Here is a 21,760-nt window from a genome sequence, read left to right as displayed (position 1 = left end):
TCATAGCGTTTTCTGTATAAGAACAAGCCGTTCTTGGCAATAAAGTTAGTTGCCTTTCTGCTCCTGGACCGTTGTCGCTCTTCTGAGTTAGTACATCTGGCGACGAGGATGGGATAGGACCACCGTGACCTGGCCTACTAGACAGCATCAACGAACACGCGGCGGCTCAACGAGGCCACACTACTACCGGAGGCGTCGCTACCATAGGCTAGCAAGAGATACGGAATCCAAACAAGTAACACTTTTACTTCTTCTACCAAGCCATGTCTCGGCTCGGCAGACTGGACGAGTACGACCCTAAGGTTCAGAACTTCGAATCTTATGCAGAACGATTTGAGCATTACGTCAGGGCAAACCAGATGGCGGAAGTGAAGAAACTGCCTGTTTACTTGACAGTAATTGGTCCAGAAGCATATGAAATTCTCACAAACTTGGTTGTTCCATTGCTACCAGGAGATAAGACCTTCGCGGAAGTAAAGGAGCTCTTGCAAAGCCACTACAGCCCGAAGACGTCTGTAATTGCAGAAAGGTGCAAATTCAACTGCCGAGTGCAACTTGACCACGAAAGTGTCGAAGACTTCGTAGTAGGGTTGAAGCACCTAGCCCGCAAATGTAACTTGGGGCCATTTCTCCTGGACGCTCTACTGGACAGATTGGTAGCTGGGATCCGAAGTGAAGAAACGCAGAAGGCGTTGTTCACGGCTGACGCACTCACGTTTGAAAGGGCACGCAAAATAGCTTTTGACAGCGAATTGGCCGCCAAACAAACAGCCGCAATAAAAGCAGGAACCCGCGCGGAGAGCATATGCGCAGTGGAAATGAAAACTAACGAGCATCAGCGCAGCGACCGTGACCAAGCGAAGGGTAAAAGCTCGGCGCGAAACAGGACCAAGAAACAAATGTTACCACTGTGGCAAGACACACGCGCCAGAACATTGCTGGTCTAAAAACTACTCGTGCAAGCTATGTTCAAAAGTTGGACCCCTTCAAAACATGTGTCGAACGAGCAAAAGTGAGCTGAAGGCACATGTAGTAAGGGAATCGTCAGACGAAGACGAGCACACTCTGTACAACTGCACAGTCGACACATCTGCGAAGAACGGTTATGTGGTGACTAAACGTGGAGGGCCAGAAAGTGTCATTGCAGGTGGACACGGGGGCCGCAGTGACAGTTGTACCTGAAAGTGTGTACGAAGAGAAGTTTGCGCATGTGCATTGTGAACCACCTCGGGTTGTTCTAAAGACGTACACAAACGAGAAAATGGACGTTATAGGGCAATGCAATGTAACCGCCACCTATGAAGCGCCGAATGCAGTTTCACCGATCGTTGTTGTGAAAAACCGTGAACGCGAGTTACCTATATGGCTGGGAAGACCTGTCTTAACAAGCTTCGGCTGAATTGGAAATCGCTTCGCAGTGTGCGCAGCGAAGACAGAGTAGATGAGATTCGGGCAAAGTTTCCAAACGTGTTTTCGCAATCGCTGGGTGCTATCAGGAAATTCGAGGCGCAAGTTGTTTTGCAACCGGGTTTTACGCCGGTGTTTTGTAAAGCATGCCCGCTTCCTTTTTTCCTTGCGCGAAGAAGCACAAAAACGCCTCGCTGAGCTCGAAAGCCAAGGCGCAATCACGCCTGTGAGTAGAAGCGATTGGGCAACTCCACTGGTCCTGGTCCCAAAGAAACAAGATGATCAAATACGCCTTTGTGGTGATTACAAAATCACTGTAAATCCGGTACATAAAATAGACCACTACCCACTACCACAACCAGAGGAATTGTTCACAGCACTGTGTGGAGGCAAAGTATTTTGTGTCCGAGATTTGTCATCGCCATACCAACAAGTGGTACTGAGCCCGGAATCAAGAAATATTCTGACGGTTAACACACACAAGGGGCTCCATCAATATAACAGACTTCCTTGCCCCTGCTTTGTTCCAGTGCATGATGGATAAGGTTTTGCTTGGTATTCCGAGTGTTGGTTGTTATATTGATGATGTCATAATTGCATGCCAGGACGTGGACGATTGACAAAAAACGCTCGAGCGGGTGCTAGGCAAGCTTCGGAGAGTAACATAACGTTAAAGCTGGAAAAATGCAAGTTTTTCCAAGATTCTGTCTCTAACCTTGGGCTCATGGTCAGCGCCGATGGCATCTACCCGACAGAAGAGAAAGTGAAGGCAATCCTGCACGCTCCGGAGCCAACAAATGTAACCGAATTTAGAGCATACTTAGGGCTGCTCAATTTTTACAGCAAATTTATGAAGAATCTGTCATCTATAGCAGAACCAATGTACAGATTGTTACGGAAGGGAGAACGATGGCTGTGGACGAAGCAGTGTAGTAATGCTTTTAAAGCGACGAAGCATCTGCTGGTAAACAGCCATGCTCTTACCTACTACGACGCACGCAAGCCGCTCGGGTTGCAATGTGACGCGTCTGCGTACGACGTTGGAGCTGTTATTTTTCACGTGCTACCGTACGGAGAAGAGCGTCCGATAGCCTTTGCTTCACGAACTCTGACGTCAGCTGAGAAAAATTATGCTCAATGTGAAAGAGAGGCCCTAGCGCTTATCTTTGGGCTTCAAAAGGTCCACAAGTTTCTTTTCGGTAGACAGCTTATGTTGTACACAGACCATCAGCCACTCGTAAGCATCTTGGGACAAAACAAAGCGACACCGTCGCAAGCAGCTGCGAGATTGCAAAGATGGTCCTTGATAATGTCCGCGTACCGGTAAACGCTCAAGTACCGCAGAGGGGCTGAAAACGAAGTGGCTGATGCTCTGTGTCGTCTACCTCTACCGTCTTGTCGCAAATCTGAGAGTTCGGAATCCTTTTCCGTGTTCGAAAGCACTCCGCTGAACTCTTCTGACGTAGCTAAGGCCACTGCACGGGATGGCAAACTGCGCATAGTGGTCGAGTACACGCGGTATGGTTGGCCTTCAGAAGTGCCTAATGAGCTCCAGCCATACTACGTTAGACGTCTAGAGCTATCACTCGAGCAAGGTTGTGTCACGTGGGGCACAAGGGTGATCGTGCCCGAGGCATTGCAACCAGCTGTGTTGTCCTTGCTACATGAGGACCACCCAGGCACCTCAAGCGTGAAAATGCTAGCTAGAGGCTTCATTTGGTGGCCAGGTCTCGATAAAGCAGAAGAAGATTACGTACGAACCTGTCGGGTTTGTCAAGTCGCGCAACCAGCCGCACAGCCTGTACCACTACACCCTTGGCATTATCCGTCCAATATTTGGCAAAGGCTGCATGTTGACTTTGCTATGAAAGGACAGCTTAACTTTCTAGTCTTAGTGGACGCGTATTCTAAATGGATTAAAGTATGGCTAAGGACCTCAACCGCCACAAGACAAATGATTTCCAAACTTCGAAGTGTCTTGGCGGCGTACGGATTTCCCGACGAAATTGTAAGTGATAATGGGCCGCAATTTGTATCATAAGGGTTCGAAGACTTGGCTAAGAATAAGATAAAACGTACAAAGAACGCCGCCCTATCACCCAATTTCGAACGGGGCAGCCGAACGTCTAGTCCAAACAACGAAGCGTGCATTGCTGAAACAGCTGCTATCAGATGTCTCGCAAAACCGAGAATCGGTGCAAACCGGGTCAGACAGCTTTTTGATGAGCTATCGGAACACGCCACATAGTGTGACAGGCAGCACTCCTGCGCAGCTCTTCTTAATGAGGCAACCTACGACCAAGTTGTCATTCCTCAAACCGGATTTTAAGCAAGATATGCTCAACAAAAAGCTGAACAGCAAGCGGCAGAAAAATAAGCACCGGGGTACTGAACGTGGATTCTTAGTGAGTGACAAAGTGTTTGTTAAATGCGTTCGTGGTGAAAATGTGGCTTGGGAAGACGCCGTAGTTACTCGGATTGTAAGCCCAGTGACATATCTTGTGAATGTGGCGGGTGAAGTGCGCTTTGTGCATGCTGACCATTTACGTCACACACAAAGCTCGCGCTACGACAGTAGTAATGCCTGCACTGCAGTAGCGGCCCTGTTTCCCTTTAGCCACTGATAAATAACTGATGCGATGCATATGAGCTCTCAGTAACGTACGTGCGAATCGCGCTGCAGCGCAAGCTCGTGCGCTACTCACTTGATGTATCTTTTAATGACAGCGCTCGAACGCCGATGTGCGGCAATCAATGCTACCTTGCTGCGCTGCCTCAACGTGCTCAACGGTCTTGAATCGTGATTCACCAGCCATGCCTGCTGCTATGTTGCTCTGCTGTCGGGGCTGTAGTTGCACGAGACCAAATTTTAGAACGCAGATAAGCAAGTTTCAAAGCAGGCGAAGCATTCAGCATGGCGCGAAGTTTCGCTTAACCAGCACGACAAACTGCAGCTAGCCAGGGCGCCTGACACTCCGCTTCGTGAGGCCTTCAAGGAAAACGGTAGAATCTGATGTTCTAATTCAAGCCTTCTTGTTCATGGCAGCCTACGATGCAGCAGTAACTACGGCGACGCTTTTTTGAGGCTGCAGCTCATGAGCTAGGTCTCTCCGGATCGGCGTCCCCGGCTCCTTCTGCTTCCAGCATTACGTCTCACGTAGAGTCCGTTTTCGTTTAGCTATAGGCTGCGGCGAACTCGCAGCGTGGACGGCGTGGTCTGTGAGAAGTGACGAGCTTTTTCGCACTCGCAACAGGGGAAAAAAAAGGGCGAATCGATGCAAAACATGGGCTAGAAACGCGTTTCCCTACAGCCAGGGCTCAATACTACCCAAGCTGGTACTACCCAGATAACATTTCGCGCGCCGCCACCAGGCGCCGCTACTATACCTCAAACTCCAGCGAGGGACGCCCATTTTGGGGATTATACTCATGCAATACTCATGCAATGGGTGACCAGGACCATGTCAGGCTCTTGCCTTTTGTCTTGGCGCCCTCTTTTCGTTGAAAAGGAAATAAACTTTCACTTTCAATTCCAACTAAATATATGTTACTAATTATAACTCTGTTTAAACACTACTTTTTCTTTTCTTTTTGTTAGTACTTTTTGTTTAATCGGCATTGACGCAGCGCTGTATAACTGGGTATAAACACTGCAACCGAATTCACCAGTACATGTTTGTCAATCTTAAAATCAAGCCCCGCAAAAATTTGTCGTCGTCTATTTTCTGATACATTCCAAGTTTCCCATAATGAATTTGCCCGTATAATTACATGCTCTGGAGTATCTAATTAATCATAAACCCTACCTTCCTCAACCCTCTGCTGACGTCAAAACTATTTAGTTGTATCTCATGTTTAAGATTCTGATTTCGAAACACATGATCCATAATAGCGGTTCGTAATAAGAGTCCATTTTTGCATGGCAACCAGCGAGTTTTAGCTTTCGCATAACGTTTTCTTATTGAGTTGAACTGGCAGTAAGACGTGCCAGTTGTCCAGGTGCAAATAGTAGCGTCATTACTTTTTAATCTGTCGCAACCTGTTTTCAAAATCATTAGGCAAATACAGAAAATAGGAATTAAAAGTGCTATCTTCAACGCCTCTCCAAATTTTCTCCGTGTGCCGCTACTCCTCGCTCTCCAGACAAAAACAAAAAAGAAATCACACACGAACTCGATCGAAAGAGCAAAAAGAAAACGCAACAACAACAAAGAAAAAAGAGCTAGTCACATTTGGGCATGCACTATGCGCTCGCCAACGTGGACTTAACAGGTGGTCAGTCATCTACTTACACTCTGCTAAAGACCACTATATTAGACGAGCGGCGAATTCAGCTTCCTTTCTTCAATAAGATATATTTACCTATATTCTGGTTTATGCAGTTATTTCAACTAAGGAACATATTGGGCACGCAATTTTACCTTTTGGCATCTTTGAGTGTTCTGGACGCTAGCAACCTCTGTGCAACAACTTGGTCAAAGCATAAGCGGCACATTGCTGGAGCCGCTGCACCGAAAATATAACTCCATACATTTTCTTCGCTGGTAAAGTCCAGGCTGTATCTGTTAAGGCAAGCAGATTTCAATGTCATGGCTCAGAATGACTTCCTTTTTTTTATTGTGATAGCAACTATACGGACACGCCTCGCGAATTTTTGCCATTGTCGAGGTGGACGTTGTCCATATTAATTGTTCCATATGAAAGATAGACGCTGTATTATCGAAACACCAAAGTTGTATTATCAAATTCTATGTACCTGACTGGTTGATTCCTCAGAATTTTCGCAATAGCAGAGTGCAAAGAAAGGCCTCAATGCATTTCGTTTACAGTGGAGGCATTTTAGTCTAAACCGTTAATGAAAGAGCACTGGCCAGTGCTATTTACGAATTGAGGCCACTATTCAGACAACTCTCTTTCCCTAGAATTGTTCGTAAGAGGAAATTCGCACTAATCCTGATGCTTGACATATTATTAGCTAAGTTGGCCGGCCAATGGTAAAGCACACTTACGAATGAAAGGCTTTGTGAATCGGGCCCCTGATATTTCACTGGGCGCTGACCAATCTCGACAGCTTCCTGCCGGTCTCGTCCAGTCTCCGCTCGTGCAGCATTGAGGTGCACCGCATGAAACGCCCCTGACACGGCTCATGACGCTTGCATTCTCAGACGCCTGGTACCTGTCAGGGCGCTGTTTCTCATGTTTAGCGGAAGTTGCCTTGCGTGCTACTTCGAAATTTGTAGCACCCGTATAGAGACACAACACCTTCCGAGGAGTTTAAACAAAACGCGAAACCTGGATATCGCTGTAAATTCGTCGCCCTTCCGACAAAATGGCGAACTTTTTTTATTATGCGAAGCACATTACGAGTGCTCAACCCAGCTCCTCAGGCGCGGCGGTGTCGCCTTCAATACCACGTGACACCGTGACGTCACGACAGAGGAGAAACGATGCTCCAATTCGCGCCGTCGCTCGCGGCGTCGCCCCCCGCATCGGACGCGGTGAGCGTCGAGCAACGTAGCGTTCGGCGCGACAACGAAATGTGCGCCTGAGCTAGCGCCGCACGCCTGAGCCGACGCCGACGACACCGGCTTTTCTGCGACACGAGCTCCTTAACGCTGTCGCGTTAAAATAAAGGCTAGTATGCTTCGCATCCTGGGCTTAACCTTAGCTAAGCCACAGCCATTTTTTTATTTCGCTTGAAGTTTATTGCGTCATGAGAGACATGTCTTTCTAAAACTGCAGTATTTCTGAACACTGACGCAGTGCCACTGAACTGTTTCTCCTTTCTACATTTCGGTGACCTAGCTACGAAACTGTGAGGGAATAGCCCTACCGGGTTTGAAAAGGCGCATAGAATGAATCTCTTTCGGAAGACGCAAGTTTTGAATGTGAGATATGCAAGTGCTCCGAATTCGTTTCATACACAGAAGGTGGGATTTAAAACCAGGTACAACTCAGACAGGCCGCCATTGGAAGCTGAACCTGGCAACGTTTAACGTTAGAAGGTTATCTAGTGAGGCGAGTCTAGCAGTGTTATTGGAGGAATTAGAGGGTACTAAATGGGATATAATAGGGCTCAGTGAGGTTAGGAGGACAAAAGAAGCATATACAGTGCTAAAAAGCAGGCACGTACTGTGCTACCGGGGCTTAGCGGAGAGACGAGAACTTGGAGTCGGATTCCTGATTAATAAGGAAATAGCTGGTAACATATAGGAATTCTATAGCATTAACCAGAGGGTGGCAGGTCTTGTTGTGAACCTAATAAGAGGTACAAATTGAAGGTGGTACAAGTCGATGCCCCTACATGCGGTCATGATGACCAGGAAGTCGAAAGCTTTTATGAAGGCGTGGAATCGGCGATGAGTAAAGTCAAAACAAAGTACACTATACTGATGGGCGACTTCAATGCCAGGGTAGGCAAGAAGCAGGCTGGAGACAAGTCCGTAGGGGAATATGGCATAGGCTCTAGGAATAGCAGAGGAGAGTGATTAGTAGAGTTCACAGAACAGAATAATATGCGGATAATGAGTACCTTTTTCCGCAAGCGGGTTAGTCGAAAGTGGACGTGGAGAAGCCCGAATGGTGAGACTAGAAATGAAGTCGACTTCATACTCTGCGCTAACCCTGGCATCATAGAAGATGTAGACGTGCTCGGCAAGGTACGCTGCAGTGACCATAGGATGGTAAGAACTCGAATTAGGCTAGACTTGAGGATGGAACGGAAGAAAGCGATACACAAGAAGCCAACCAATGAGTTAGCTGTGAAAGGGAAACTAGAGGAATTGCGGATCAAGCTACACAACAGGTATTCGGCTTTAACTCGGGAAGAGGACCATAGTGTTGAAGCAATGAACGACAATCTCATGGGCAGCATTAAGGTGTGCGCAATAGAAGTCGGTGGTAACGCCGTTAGACAGGAAACCAGTAAGCTATCGCAGGAGACGACAGATCTGATCAAGAAACGCCAATGTATGAAAGCCTCTAACCCTACAGCTAGAATAGAACTGGCAGAACTTTCTAAGTTAATCAACAAGCGTAAGACAGCGGACATCAGGAACTATAATATGGATAGAATTGAACAGGCTCTCAGGAACGGAGGAAGCCTAAAAACAGTGAAGAAGAAACAAGGAATAGGCAAGAATCAGCTGTGTGCGTTAAGAGACCAAGCCGGCAATATCGTTACTAATATGAATGAGATAGTTCAAGTGGCTGAGGAGTTCTATAGAGATTTATACAGTACCAGTGGCACCCACGACGGTAGTAGAACAGAGAATAGCCTAGAGGAACTCGAAATCCCACAGGTAACGCCAGAAGAAGTAAAGAAAGCCTTAGGAGCTATGCAAATGGGGAAGGCAGCTGGGGAGAATCAGGTAACAGCAGATTTGTTGAAGGATGGTGGTCAGATTGTTCTAGAGAAACTGGCCACCCTGTATACACAATGCCTCATAACCTCGAGCGTACCGGAACCTTGGAAGAACGCTAACATAATCCTAATCCATAAGAAAGGGGACGCCAAAGACTTGAAAAATTAGAGACCGATCAGCTTACTGTCCCTTGCCTACAAAGTATTTACTAAGGTAATCGCAAATAGAATCAGGAACATCATAGACTTCTGTCAACCAAAGGACCAGGCAGGATTCCGTAAATGCTACTCAATAGACCATATTCACATTATCAATCAAGTGATAGAGAAATGTGCAGAATATAACCAACCCTTATATATAGCTTTCATTGATTACGAGAAAGCGTTTGATTCAGTCGAAACCTCAGCAGTCATGGAGGCATTACGGAATCAGGGTGTAGATGAGCCATATGTAAAAATACTGGAAGATATCTATAGTGGCTCCACAGCCACCGTAGTCCTCCACAAAGAAAGCAACAAAATCCCAATAAAGAAAGGCGTCAGACAGGGAGATAAGATCTCTCCAATGCTATTCACAGCATGTTTACAGGAGGTATTCAGAGACCTGGAGTGGGAAGAATTGGGGATAAAAGTTGATGGAGAATACCTTAGGAACTTGCGATTCGCTGATGATATTGCCTTGCTTAGTAACTCAGAAGACCAATTGCAATGCATGCTCACTGACCTGGAGAGGCAAAGCAGAAGGGTGGGTCTGAAAATTAATCTACAGAAAACTAAAGTAATGTTTAACAGTCTCGGAAGAGAACAGCCGTTTACGATAGGTAGCGAGGCACTGGAAGTGGTAAGGGAATACTTCTACTTAGGGCAGGTAGTTACCACGGATCCGGATCATGAGACTGAAATAACCAGAAGAATAAGAATGGGTTGGGGGGCGTTTGGCAGGTATTCTCAAATCATGAACAGCAGGTTGCCACTATCCCTCAAAATGAAAGTGTATAACAGCTGTGTGTTACCAGTACTCACATATGGGGCAGAAACCTGGAGGCTTACGAAAAGGGTTCTGCTGAAATTGAGGACGACGCAACGAGCTATGGAAAGAAGAATAATGGGTGTAACGTTAAGGGATAAGAAAAGAGCAGATTGGGTGAGGCAACAAACGCGGATAAATGACATCCTAGTTGAAATCAAGAAAAAGAAATGGGCATGGGCCGGACATGTAATGAGGAGGGAAGATAACCGATGGTCATTAAGGGTTACGGACTGGATTCCAAGGGTAGGGAAGCGTAGCAGGGGGCGGCAGAAAGTTAGGTGGGCGGATGACATTAAGACGTTTGCAGGGACAACATGGGCACAATCAGTACATGACCGGGGTAGTTGGAGAAGTATGGGAGAGGCCTTTGCCCTGCAGTGGGCGTAACTAAGCTGATGATGGTGATGATGACAACTCGAAGTGAGCTATTATAGAAGGTGATGTCTCAATTTTTGTCCACTTACCCTGCGATATATTTCCTGATGTCCAGGTCATTGAGTGGCTGAATTGCGGCACCTGGTGACATAGAATCAATTATTACCTTAGCGACAATGGTTGCTGGGGCACAAAGGATCATCAGGAACTGCGCACAGTCGGTCCAAACGACACCTCGAAGTCCACCCTTAAAAGGAAGCAATCGTGCGGTGTACAAATAGCATCAATTTTGTTTTTCGTTTCTTAAAATAATCGAAATCTTCAAACTATTAAACAAGCAAACAGGCTGCTGAGCACAAGGTTGCGGGATCGAATCCCGGCCATGGCGGCAGCATTTCTATGGGGGCCAAATGCGAAAACACCCGTGTAGGTGTACGTTAAAGAACTCCAGGTGGTCGAAATTTCCGGAGTCCCCGACTACGGCGTGCCTCATATTCAGAAAGTGGTTTTGGCACGTAAAACCCCATAATTTTATTTTTTTAAACAATCAAACTCTTAAAGGAATCAAATTGCATCGGTGGCACGGTGCTTAAGGATTCAGAGCTATGTATATATGTTTGATTAGATAAAGTAGTTGTGAGTGACAAAAAGATTAACGGAAAGGTAGGTTGGCGAGCAGCTAAATACCGTACAAGATTTTACCAATATCTTCGCGATATAGCGATCTCCTATTGATATCGCAGTAACTTAATAGCATTTTGTAATGAATGGTTTAAACTTTCTGCGCTCATGAGCTCAAGCATGAAACTTGTAACGCCTACATCTGCTTTATCGCTCGCCAATGTTAAAAGTGGAGGTGCCCGGTGCAGAAAAACATTCTACCAGAGTTTAATAAATCAAGAGTATCAAACTTTCATTGGAACGTAAAATTTTTGAACTCGCTCATAAATATTTCCGCTTAGGAATGAAAGGGCTGTAATTCAAAACAGTATAAGGAAACGCCCTTTGTGTAGCCAGTGATTATTGAAATATAGAAGGCGTATAATCGGCTTAAATAAGAACAAACATTCCTTGCGATACTGAAGCAAATCTACGGTTTTGTAATTCAGTAGTACTAAAATTTGTTTTTTTGAAGCATGAAGATATGAAGAAAGTACGAAGAATAAGAGATCTGTGCAAAATTGAAGTAGGCATATATATATATATATATATATATATATATATATATATATATATATATATAACGTCAGCACAACGCCACTATACCCCCCCCCCTCCCTCCGAAGAAAGAAAATGAAGATTCGCACATGTAGTTATTGGCAGTTTTTGTTAAACCTTCGAAGACATTCCGTGCCTCACCAGAACACATGAAAATCGTTACAACCATCAAGAAATATCTCGGCTGGTTGCTTGGCGCCTCCTGGCTCTTCCAAGCTTCATTGAAAATTTCGTTATGAATTTCAGTTCGAGTATTTTATTGCGTCGGCATTTCACCGGTACATCCGCAAGGTCTACTCAACTCCTGCAAGCTCGGCCGGTCTTCTCTCGTGCCCGAAGCGCTCATTTGAAAATCGCCCGCAAGTTCATCAATGCGCAGTCAACAGCTCTCACTGTTTTGTGCCACAGGTATCACATGTGCATGTCATTGACAAGCATTGCACCAACGCTCCGAACTCGTTCAATAGCATGTCTTCCAAGTCGGGACGGCGCGCGCGGGCTTGGGACAATCCGATATAAGCAGGAAGTTCACCAATGCATTATTTCGCGCTAGTTGATTTGCCGTACTAAAGAAAAACAAAGACGGACACGCTAATGCTCACAAAAAATGCGCTGCTTTCCAACTATTCGTATGAGGAGAAACTCTGCTCTACGAATGCTAACCCGTGAGTTAATTGGTGGTGTTAAAATCCACGCTTTGTCCACTCTGCGTAAAAAAAAAAGGTTGCGGTTCCTACCGAAAGGTAGCGATGGCAAATTATTAGACACCTTTACAAGGTAAAGATAGTAGTTTTATGCCGAATAAACTTGAAAACATTAGCCTAATAATTTAATTGAGAATCGTAGTACCAGCGGCCACAAGCAAACATGAACACAGCACACTCCGTGAGCGCGGACATTCTCTGCAATGTGCTGGACGCTGGTATGAGCAAGTGCGGCAGTACTAGCGAACAAAGCGACCTTCGTGCGGTCTATCGCCACACCTCAAAAGCGGCGAGAACATAGCGCGCACAAAGATATGAGCCGTGTGCAAAACCCTTTCAACACGCGGCGCGCGTCCACGCGCGGCCACCCAATGTACGCACTTGTTGGCGGAGTCGAAGACCCCCCCCCCGCCCCCTCTTCCCTAGCTGCCTCCCCACTTTCTTCCATATATGGTGCGCGAGATTGAGCCACGACCGTCAATTCCTTTTGCGCCCGACCGAGAAATGCGCAGTAGCTACCGGAGCACAACGCCGAACACCCGCCCTTCCTCCCGCCCCGCCATGGTTTTTCGCGCGACGGAGAGATCGCCGCTAGGGGGCCGTGACGAGCGGACGTGTATCACGTCGGCTCTGTCTTCCTGCAGTGATTTCTAGCGGCAAATGTTGACGGATCGACCAGAGCTGGTTAAAATCATCAATCGGAAGCTGCGAGGACTCTGCGGACACCAGCGTTTGGTCCGTAAGTGGATTTTTCGCCACCTTAGAGCCACACGTCTGCCAGCCGTGGTGCCGACGCGCTAACACGAACGCCGGCCACTAGGCCTAACGTGGGCTAAGGCTTACCGAAGCCCCCGGTGCCGCCGCGTCAGCTGTGCGGCAGCCAACAGAAGGAATGAATATCACCGTGGAAGGTCGCAGCGCCGAACAGGGCGAGCTCGACGCCCCGGATTGGATCACAGTACTCAACAAATGCAACCTCGAGGAGAAATGGGCACGGAACGCCAAGCGCGTCTCAGAAGACACCCCACCACCATCAGCGAAGCGCGACGGCAGACAGCAAGCGGAGAAATCGATCGCCTCGAACCAAGTCAAGCTTCCCGAAAATGGATGGAGAATCATTTTCCGCCCCAAGGGAGGCATGGTAGTCAAACAGTACGATGGACCAACCCTGACCGAAGCCATACATGTAACTGCGAAGATTGAATGGAACAAGGCGTGCCAGCTCGTCAAGAACGAGAAGCAAGGAATTTTGGTCTTCTTCACCCCCAGCACGGAGGCAAGAGACAAGCTCCTACGCCTCACAAACCTGGAGATTGAAGGAAAAGTGCACGAAGTAACCGTTCACCTGGCAGTACCCGACGACTTCTCGAGAGGCGTCATCCACGGCATAGGACTAAAGACCTCACTGCAAAAGATCACGCAGGGGATAGCAGAAGATGAGGAGAACTCCAAGGTGCTGGAGATCAGGCGACTAGGACAGAGCAAGACCATCATGCTCACATTCGCCACCAAGGAGGTACCGAGGAAAATCAAATGTCTAGGTGCCATCCTGAACTGTTATTTGTACAAAAAAAAGTACGACGTATGCTATAAGTGCGGAGACCTGGGACACCGTTCCGACGTTTGCGAGAGCAAGGAAGAGAAATGCAGAGGCTGCGGCATCCCCAACCCAAGCGAGGGACACGACTGCAACCCCACCTGCAAGCTGTGCGGCCAACCGCACCCCACTGGCGCCAGAACCTGCAAGGGGATCTTCAGAACACCATACATCGTTAAGAAACGACAATGGGAGAAGCTGCAGCAACAGGAGGAGGAGGAGAAGAAACTACCAGAGCATCGCAGCCGGCGGGACGCTAGCAAGACGCGGGCCACGAGCAAGGAGCGCCGCCGGTCAGCATCCTTTCCGAGGCTACCACAGCAGGCCACCCCCACCCCGCCAAAGAAGCAAGGGACAACAACCATCAAAAAGGTAGGCTGGGAAGCGGGGAATTCCCATGACTCTGACATAGTGAGGGAGCTCAAAGAGCAAATGAAACAACAACACGAAATGATGAAACAGCAACAGGAGCAATGGAAACTTTACCAGGAGCAAACAGTAGCTCAGATGCAGGAGCTCCGTAATCACGTTATCGAGTTGCAAAGGGAGAACACTGAGCTCAAGGCTCAACTCATTAGAAAACCGGCAGCGCGTCAGGATGCCATGGACGATAAGTCCTCCGAATCCGAGCAAGAGGTATCTGCACCACCAAAGAAAAAGCGAGTTAAAAAGACCGCTTCGGGCCTTGAAATCGCAGAGGGCAGGGCAGAAAAACTTGAGGTAGACATGCAGCAACTCAAAGAGGTAGTACAGCAGGCGGCCATAGCTACCCAGCGTAACGCGGAGAGGATAGACCAACTCTCAGCCCAGCTCAGCCAACTAGTCATCCCAATGGGAACTCGACTCGATCAACTGGCAGAACAGCAAAACCAACTCCTTCTGCGGTTGAATCATGGCCAGACTCAACACTAGGGCAAACACAATATGGCAATGGAACTGTAGGGGCTTTATAAAAAAAAGAAACGTTCTCCAAGCCTACCTTGCGGGATGCGATGGTCCCGACATCATCGCGCTGCAAGAGTGTGGGAAAAACGCTAAACTCAGCGGATACAAAACATACCCAGGCCAGTCGCCAAACACTCAGACTGCTACCCTGGTGAAGAGAAATATCACCGTCATACAGCATGAGGTAGGATGCACGCAGATTGACTATGTGTTAACGGAGATTATTCCGCAGAGGCGGAAAGAACGCAGCCTGCTAGTCATAAACGTCTACAGCTCTCCTAAACTAAGGAAAGGCTGTGGCTTCAGGGAGCTCTTTGCCAAAGCGCAAGCATTAGCACAGGGTAAGCAGCGTCTCGTAATACTAGGGGATTTTAATGCTCCCCACCAAGCATGGGGATACCACCACTCCCAGATAAAGGGAAGGGAATTATGGGACGCTATGATAAAATGCAATTTAACACTCCTCAACGATCCACTCGCACCGACAAGGCAGGGGAACAGCGTGTCATTCGACACCTCCCCCGACCTGGCCATGGTCGGAGCGGACGTTGAGGCTACTTGGCACAACACGAGAGAGAACCTAGGCAGTGACCACAGAATCATAGAGATCGTTGTCCAAAACGGAGTAAACATCAAACGGGAGAGAAAAACCCTAAAATCTATCAACTGGCAGTCCTTCCGAACCAATGGAGCGGATTGTGGGGCGATCACCGACATAGTTGAATGGACCAATGGCATCAAGCGGGCGTGCAAAGAGGCTGAGGAGGAAGTAGAATTAGGTGAGGAACAAAACTGGGTTGATAGCCACATGAGACAGCTGTGGCAGATGAAAAACGAAGCAGAAACCGAGCTAGCCCAAAAAAGGGGCAACCGTAACCTGAGAAGAAGAATAGCAGCTCTCAACAAGGAAATTGAGAGCCATGCCCAAACCCTAAATAGACAACACTGGAACGACATCTGCGATAGACTAGACGGTCAATTAAGCTCCGTCACCACCTGGAAACTATTGAGACACCTCTTAGACCCAGACAACACCAAAGCTGAGACCAGGAGACAAATGCAACGACTAACCCACAATTTCCAGGGGTCGGAGGAGGATATGATAAACCAGATTAAAGACAGGTACATAGGAGAAACAAACACCGAAACATTGCCCGACTACAGTGGCGAAAACAACGAAGAGCTGGACCAACCAATCACCTTAAGAGAGGTCCAAGCTGCCTTAAACAGGCTCAGCGGAAAAACCGCGGCTGGCCCAGATGGGGTCACCAGTAAGATGCTTAGAAACCTCGATGACAACTCCCTCCAGCAACTGACAGCATTCTTTCAAAAGTGTTGGGAACGGGGGGAGATACCCGGGGAGTGGAAGACAGCAAATCTAGTCCTCATCCCCAAATCAGGAAAGGAACTCAAACTTGAGAACCTTAGGCCAATATCGTTAACCTCCTGTGTAGCCAAGCTCATGGAACACGTCATACAGACTAGGCTCAACGATTACTTGGAAAGTAAGGAACTCTACCCAGACAGCATGATTGGTTTCAGACAACAACTGTCCACAAATGACGTCATGCTACAACTCAAAGAACAAGTATTGGAACGGAAGACTAGCGACTCGAGAGTCATAGTCGGACTGGACGTCAGCAAAGCATTTGACAACGTCAAACACAGAGCGATCCTGTCACACCTCAGTCACCTAAATGTTGGAAGCAAGCTATACAACTATATCAAAAGCTTCCTCACGGACCGAACGGTGAACATAGAAATCGGGGGCACAATAAGAAAAAACATTAAGCTAGGCAACAAGGGAACACCGCAGGGATCAGTGCTCTCCCCTACCCTGTTCAACATTGCAATGATCGGGCTGCCAGAACGACTCAGAAAGATAGAAGGCCTCTGCCACACACTCTATGCTGACGACCTCACCCTTTGGGTCGACAGAGGGGGGAGCGATGGCCAAATAGAAGGCACCCTACAAAGGGCAATATGGGAAACGGAATGCTATCTGAGACCCATAGGGCTAAAATGCTCGCCGGAAAAATCGGAGATGCTCATCATGGGCAAGCAGCAGGTCAATATCCAGCTCCTGGTCAACAACACCCCGGTACCAAGGGTGGACAAGATCAGGATACTGGGTATGTGGATACAACAAAATGGGAGAAACACCGAAACAATTAACCGACTAGAAGCCACGACCAACCAAACATGCAGGCTTCTCAGGAGGATAGCAAACAAAAACGCGGGGATGAAAGAGGCAAACCTACTTAGGCTCGTTCATTCTTTCATCATTAGCAGAATCACCTACGCTATCCCGTACTTAAAAACAACTAAAGCAGAGAGAGACAAGGTAGACATTCTCATCAGGAAAGGTGTCAAAACAGCACTAGGTTTACCAGCATGCACATCAACCGAGATGATTCTGAACCTAGGAGTGTCGAACACCCTAGAGGAAATGTGCGAGGCGAAACTCACGGCACAATATATCAGACTAACTGGCAGCAAAACGGGCCGATCCATCCTCAGAAACCTGGGCTATCAAAACCCAGAATCACGTGATAGGATAACCGTCATCCCCAAAGAAATTGCTAACAAGTTAAGAATAACCCCTATCCCAAGAAACATGCACCCCATACACAACAAGGAACGCAGGAGAAGCAGGGTCCAAAGACTCCAAGGCTCCCTCCTCCAAAAACAAGGGGTAGTGTACACCGATGCGGCAGAATACCCAGAAGGGCATTATGCTGCAGTAGTAGTGAGCGACAAAGGCGAGCTAGTCTCTAGCTGTAGCGTACGACACTCTTCACCAGATGAGGCAGAGATGGCGGCGATTGCCCTGGCAATCACACACCCATCAACTAGAATAGTCATCACCGATTCTAAAACTGCAATCAAAGCCTATGACAAAGGTAAGGTTTCCAAAGAGGCCGGCAAAATTCTGCAAGCAGGCAAGGAGAACGTACCTAACGACCTAATTAGGATAATATGGGCACCCGCTCATAGTGGACTCACAGGGAACGAGATCGCCAATGAGGTCGCCCGAGGACTCACACACCGGGCCCCAGCGCAGGCAGATTACTTCCTGTCCAAAAAGCGAGAGTTAACCACATACAGAGAAATTCTAGAACACTACAGAATGGGGAGGAGAACTCTGCCTCCCCCCCATAGATCTCTCACAAAGCAGGAAGAGGTAATATGGCGAAAACTGCAGACAGGTACCTTCCCAAACCCGTATATTCTGCACAAATGGCATCCCGAGATGCACTCTCCAAAATGTAAAAACTGTGAAGGCACAGCAACGCTAAATCACATGCTTTGGGCTTGCCCAGCACTAAACGGCCTACATGGAAACAGAGAGTCATGGGAATCCTCCCTCCATAGCCAGGAAGAGCAAGCCCAAAAACAGGCCATCCGTCAAGCCCAGGCCGCCGCCGGAAGCCAACTGATTCCGGCCGACGTCTAGGGGGGAGGTAGACGGTGATAGGGAGAGCTGCGTCTCACCCGATCACCCATACTCTCTGACGGGTGTAAATAAAGTGCTATCTCTCTCTCTCTCGCGCGACGGAAGACAGCGCGTTTGCTCTCCGCTTTCTCCTTCGCGTGCGCCAGGTTCAGCCGCGATCGTAGGTTTCCTTCACGTCCTTTCACTCGCACGTACATCAAACGACGCGCAGCGACGGTGTCATCGCCTTGGGACTTCGTATGGAACGCCACGCTGACGGCAAAAATGCGCTTGCTGTGTCCATATAATTGCTTTCGCAAGAAAACAAAAAATTGGCAGAAGCCCTTAAGCCTGCTTACGTGTGGGTATGCGGAAGCATTTATTCCCATTGGTGATATGTCTTTTTCCGCGCATTCCTTGTCCGCGCAAGCTCTAGCCTGTCTTCTAACTATGCCTTGGTAAGGCCAAATCAAAATGCACCAAGCGTCTCAACGCGCTCGCTCGCCCGCGCGGAGTGCATAACCAGAAGGACCGCTCTGCGCCGTTCAATTGGTCATTAATGCTGTTTAAAGCGAAAGCTTCACTTGCCGCGAACTTGGGATTATGCCGTGGCCGTGCTCCGAGGAGGCACATGACGTCACACCGCGTTCTCGTCACAGCGCGTTCCTCGGCATTGCGCTCGCCTCCGCTTGCCTCGCGAGCTGCGTCGCATGCCTGATAACTTGTCGGAGGATTGAAAAGGAGAGCTCGCGTGCGCCGCAACCACAGTTGAGGCGGCAGTATGGACGGCGACAATCCTGATAAGCAGGAGGAGGCCTGGAATCGACATCGGAACGAGATGAAGAGGCAACAAATCGCCGAGGAAACAGACGAACAGCACGCCGAACGACTGGCTAAACCCCGCAACATAGCTAGACAACCAGAAAAACCTGGACTCGCAATCAAGATTAACCAAGGCTAACCATGCTATGCCTTAGCTTTCGCTACGTATATCCTGGCATAGCCGAGCTAAGCCACTGCAAATTTTTCATTTTATGCACTCATTTTATACACGCATGACGGGACGTGAGAGGGCGCGACGTGTCCAGTGACGCACCTGACCATTACGCACAGACATATGCCTGACCTTTAGTCAGGCAGACGTCTGCCACCTGATGGGTACAATAACGCAGGTACTGGGCACACCTGTACGCATCGGGAACCGCGTAACTGCTTTGGCGTTGACACCAATGCTTCATCACAGTCATTCGTCTTGCTTGATACTTTAACCCATATAAAACGAGTGTGATCTATGATCACAAACTCTTCTGAGGCTTGTAACCAAACTGAAAGTAAAAAAAAAATTGAAAAGCTGCTGTGGGGTGGGAGTAGAAGCCACGTGGAACGGCTGTGCTCGAAAATGCTCTCTGCTGGAAACAGCGTATTGGCCCCAGGCCGAGGATCCTCGAACCCGTTTTTGACCGAAGATGCAAGTTACAAAGTTGTCCTCCCACGTCTGCCAACCGGTAACGATGTTTTGAATTCTATTTTCCTTCATGCGCACTTGAGTGGCAGACCATACCGTGCTCCTGACTTCCGAGATGATCTGCTTGAGGATGAGAATACTTCAGATATAGTAGGTGTCGGACAGTATCAAATGAGCCATGTATGGATAGTTACTTGCGCTAGTAGTGCGGCAAAACAGACTCTCGTCGCCTGTAGTGAGCTCCGTGTCAAAGGGCTAAGGTGCATGGTAATAGATCCGGAGACTAAAAACATCAAGCTTGAATTACTATTGCTTCTACCTCACCTTGAATCACGTCGGGTTGAAGAGGCGTTCCAGGCCTATGGTCAGGTGAAGTCGGTGGAGAGAGAAGTATGGAGATGCACTGGTACGGAACAGTAGGTGACGACAAACCGGGAGGTTTCCTTGGTGCTCAAGGACACTATCACCATAAGCTCAATACCGCACATTATGTCCATTTATGAACACCAGTGCCTCGTACTTATCCCCGGTAGGCCTCCGCTGTGCCTTCGTTGCAAGCGTGTGGGACACGTTCGGCGGCAATGCAGAACACCGAGATGCTTACAGTGCCACCGATTTGGTCACTCAGCGGACGCCTACGTGTCCACCTACGCCAATAAGCTTCGTTCTGGGCAATATAGCGCAGCCGAGCCACAACTGGGCCATCGCATAGATTCTACAGAGGTAGTAGATGCCACCGGTAGAGACTACAGATGGCATTACAGATGAAGACCAGGAGTCCTTGAAGCCAATGCCAAGCAGTCACAACAGCGCAAGTAATACTAGCGAAGCTACAGGCGGCGATGACTGTTTGCCCACCTGGCCTAGCAAGCCTTAAAGAAAAGCCCCCGCATGATAAGGAAGAAGAGGAAGAGCCGATGGATTTAAGTGAGGCAAGGAAGCGTCCGGCACCATGCAACGACGAACCAACTGAAAGTGCACTACAGGGGCCCGAAACAGTGTCTCCTAGTGCTCAGCGAGCTCCCTCTCCTGGTGATAATGTGTCACGCCGGTTTTATTACCGTAGTTTTATTACGGTTTTATTACCGTACCGTAGTCACGCCGGTTTTATTACCACAAAGATGTCCAAAGGGAGCAAGACCACAGATTTAGCTGTGGCCAAGGGCGATGAAACACAAAAGCTTTAGGTGAGCAATATGGCCACCGCCTTCACCCTCCCCTTATGTGTAGCGACACTCAACGTACCTGGACTTTGGAATATAAGGCGTCAGCAGCAGTTACTATACGTGAAGGGAATTACGGTCACTGACCAAGCCCGATAAATAATCTGACGTTTCGGAACCGCGTACGGGTTCCTTGTTCACTGAGTTGGACAGGAAGTCGTCGTCACTTATATAGCCAGCACCTGACGTAATGAACGTGCGTAAACGGCAGGCATAGTCCCTGATGTCCGCTTCATCGTAGCTGGCGTCGATTGAATGATTAGAGATTCTAGCAGCCGTCGGGATGACACGTTCTTTTCTTTGGCAACAACAGTGGCATTGTCCCAGTCAATCGTGTGATTATGTTCCTACGCATGCTCGGCAATGACGTTCGTCGTGTGACTATTATTTCTTACGTGACGTTTATGTTCCTTGAGGCGTCTGGAGAACTTCCCTGTTTCACCAATATATACTCTGTGGCAATCAGCGTATGGTATCTTATACACAACACCTGGGAATTATTCCATAGGTAGTCTGTTTTTCACATTCATAAGCTGGTTCCGGAGCTGGCTGGTCGGGATGTGGGCAATGCGAAAATTGTATTTTGAAAATACGCGCGACAGTGCCTCGCTCATTCCTTGAACGTAAGGGATGGTTGTACGTGCACAGACTGTCGTGTTGTTCTCTGAGCTTGGCTCTAATATCCGCTTCGCGGTCCTGCACATGAAACGACTAGGCTAGCCGCTGCGGGTTAGTTCACGGTGGATCGTCCGTAATTCCTTTTTCAGTGCATCTTCGCCTGAGCAGACGCGTACGGCGTGAGTTATCAGGGACGACACTACGGATGTCTTGTGGCCGACAGGATGACAAGAATTAAACTTGAGGTAGCGACCTGTGTGTGTAGGCTTCCTGTACCCCGAGAAGGCGAGAGCGCCCTCATCCAAACGAACCAGTACATCATAGAAAGGCAACGAGTTGTCCCTCTCGTGTTCCACACTGAATTGTATGCGTGCATTTT

At 48.3% G+C, this 21,760-nt stretch overlaps 1 protein-coding gene across 1 annotated transcript in view; it reads right to left on the bottom strand.

Annotated features, from left to right (window-relative positions):
- Positions 1 to 1,044: 1,044 nt before the first annotated feature.
- Positions 1,045 to 21,760, bottom strand: part of LOC139049268 (sodium/iodide cotransporter-like) — a 56,805-nt gene continuing 36,089 nt past the window's right edge. Inside the window, exons 5-7 of the mRNA XM_070524639.1 lie at positions 10,265 to 10,422; positions 5,829 to 5,969; positions 1,045 to 1,090 (exon numbers count right to left, since the gene is read on the bottom strand). Of these exons, the coding sequence (XP_070380740.1) occupies positions 1,045 to 1,090; positions 5,829 to 5,969; positions 10,265 to 10,422 (345 nt within the window). The remainder of the gene's footprint in view (positions 1,091 to 5,828; positions 5,970 to 10,264; positions 10,423 to 21,760) is intronic.

This window comes from Dermacentor albipictus, chromosome 8 (genome assembly GCF_038994185.2).
Source record: "Dermacentor albipictus isolate Rhodes 1998 colony chromosome 8, USDA_Dalb.pri_finalv2, whole genome shotgun sequence".
NCBI classification, from domain to species: Eukaryota; Metazoa; Arthropoda; class Arachnida; order Ixodida; family Ixodidae; genus Dermacentor; species Dermacentor albipictus.
The sequence above is the reverse complement of the archived record's forward strand: the minus strand, read 5'-3'. Positions and strand labels throughout refer to the sequence as shown.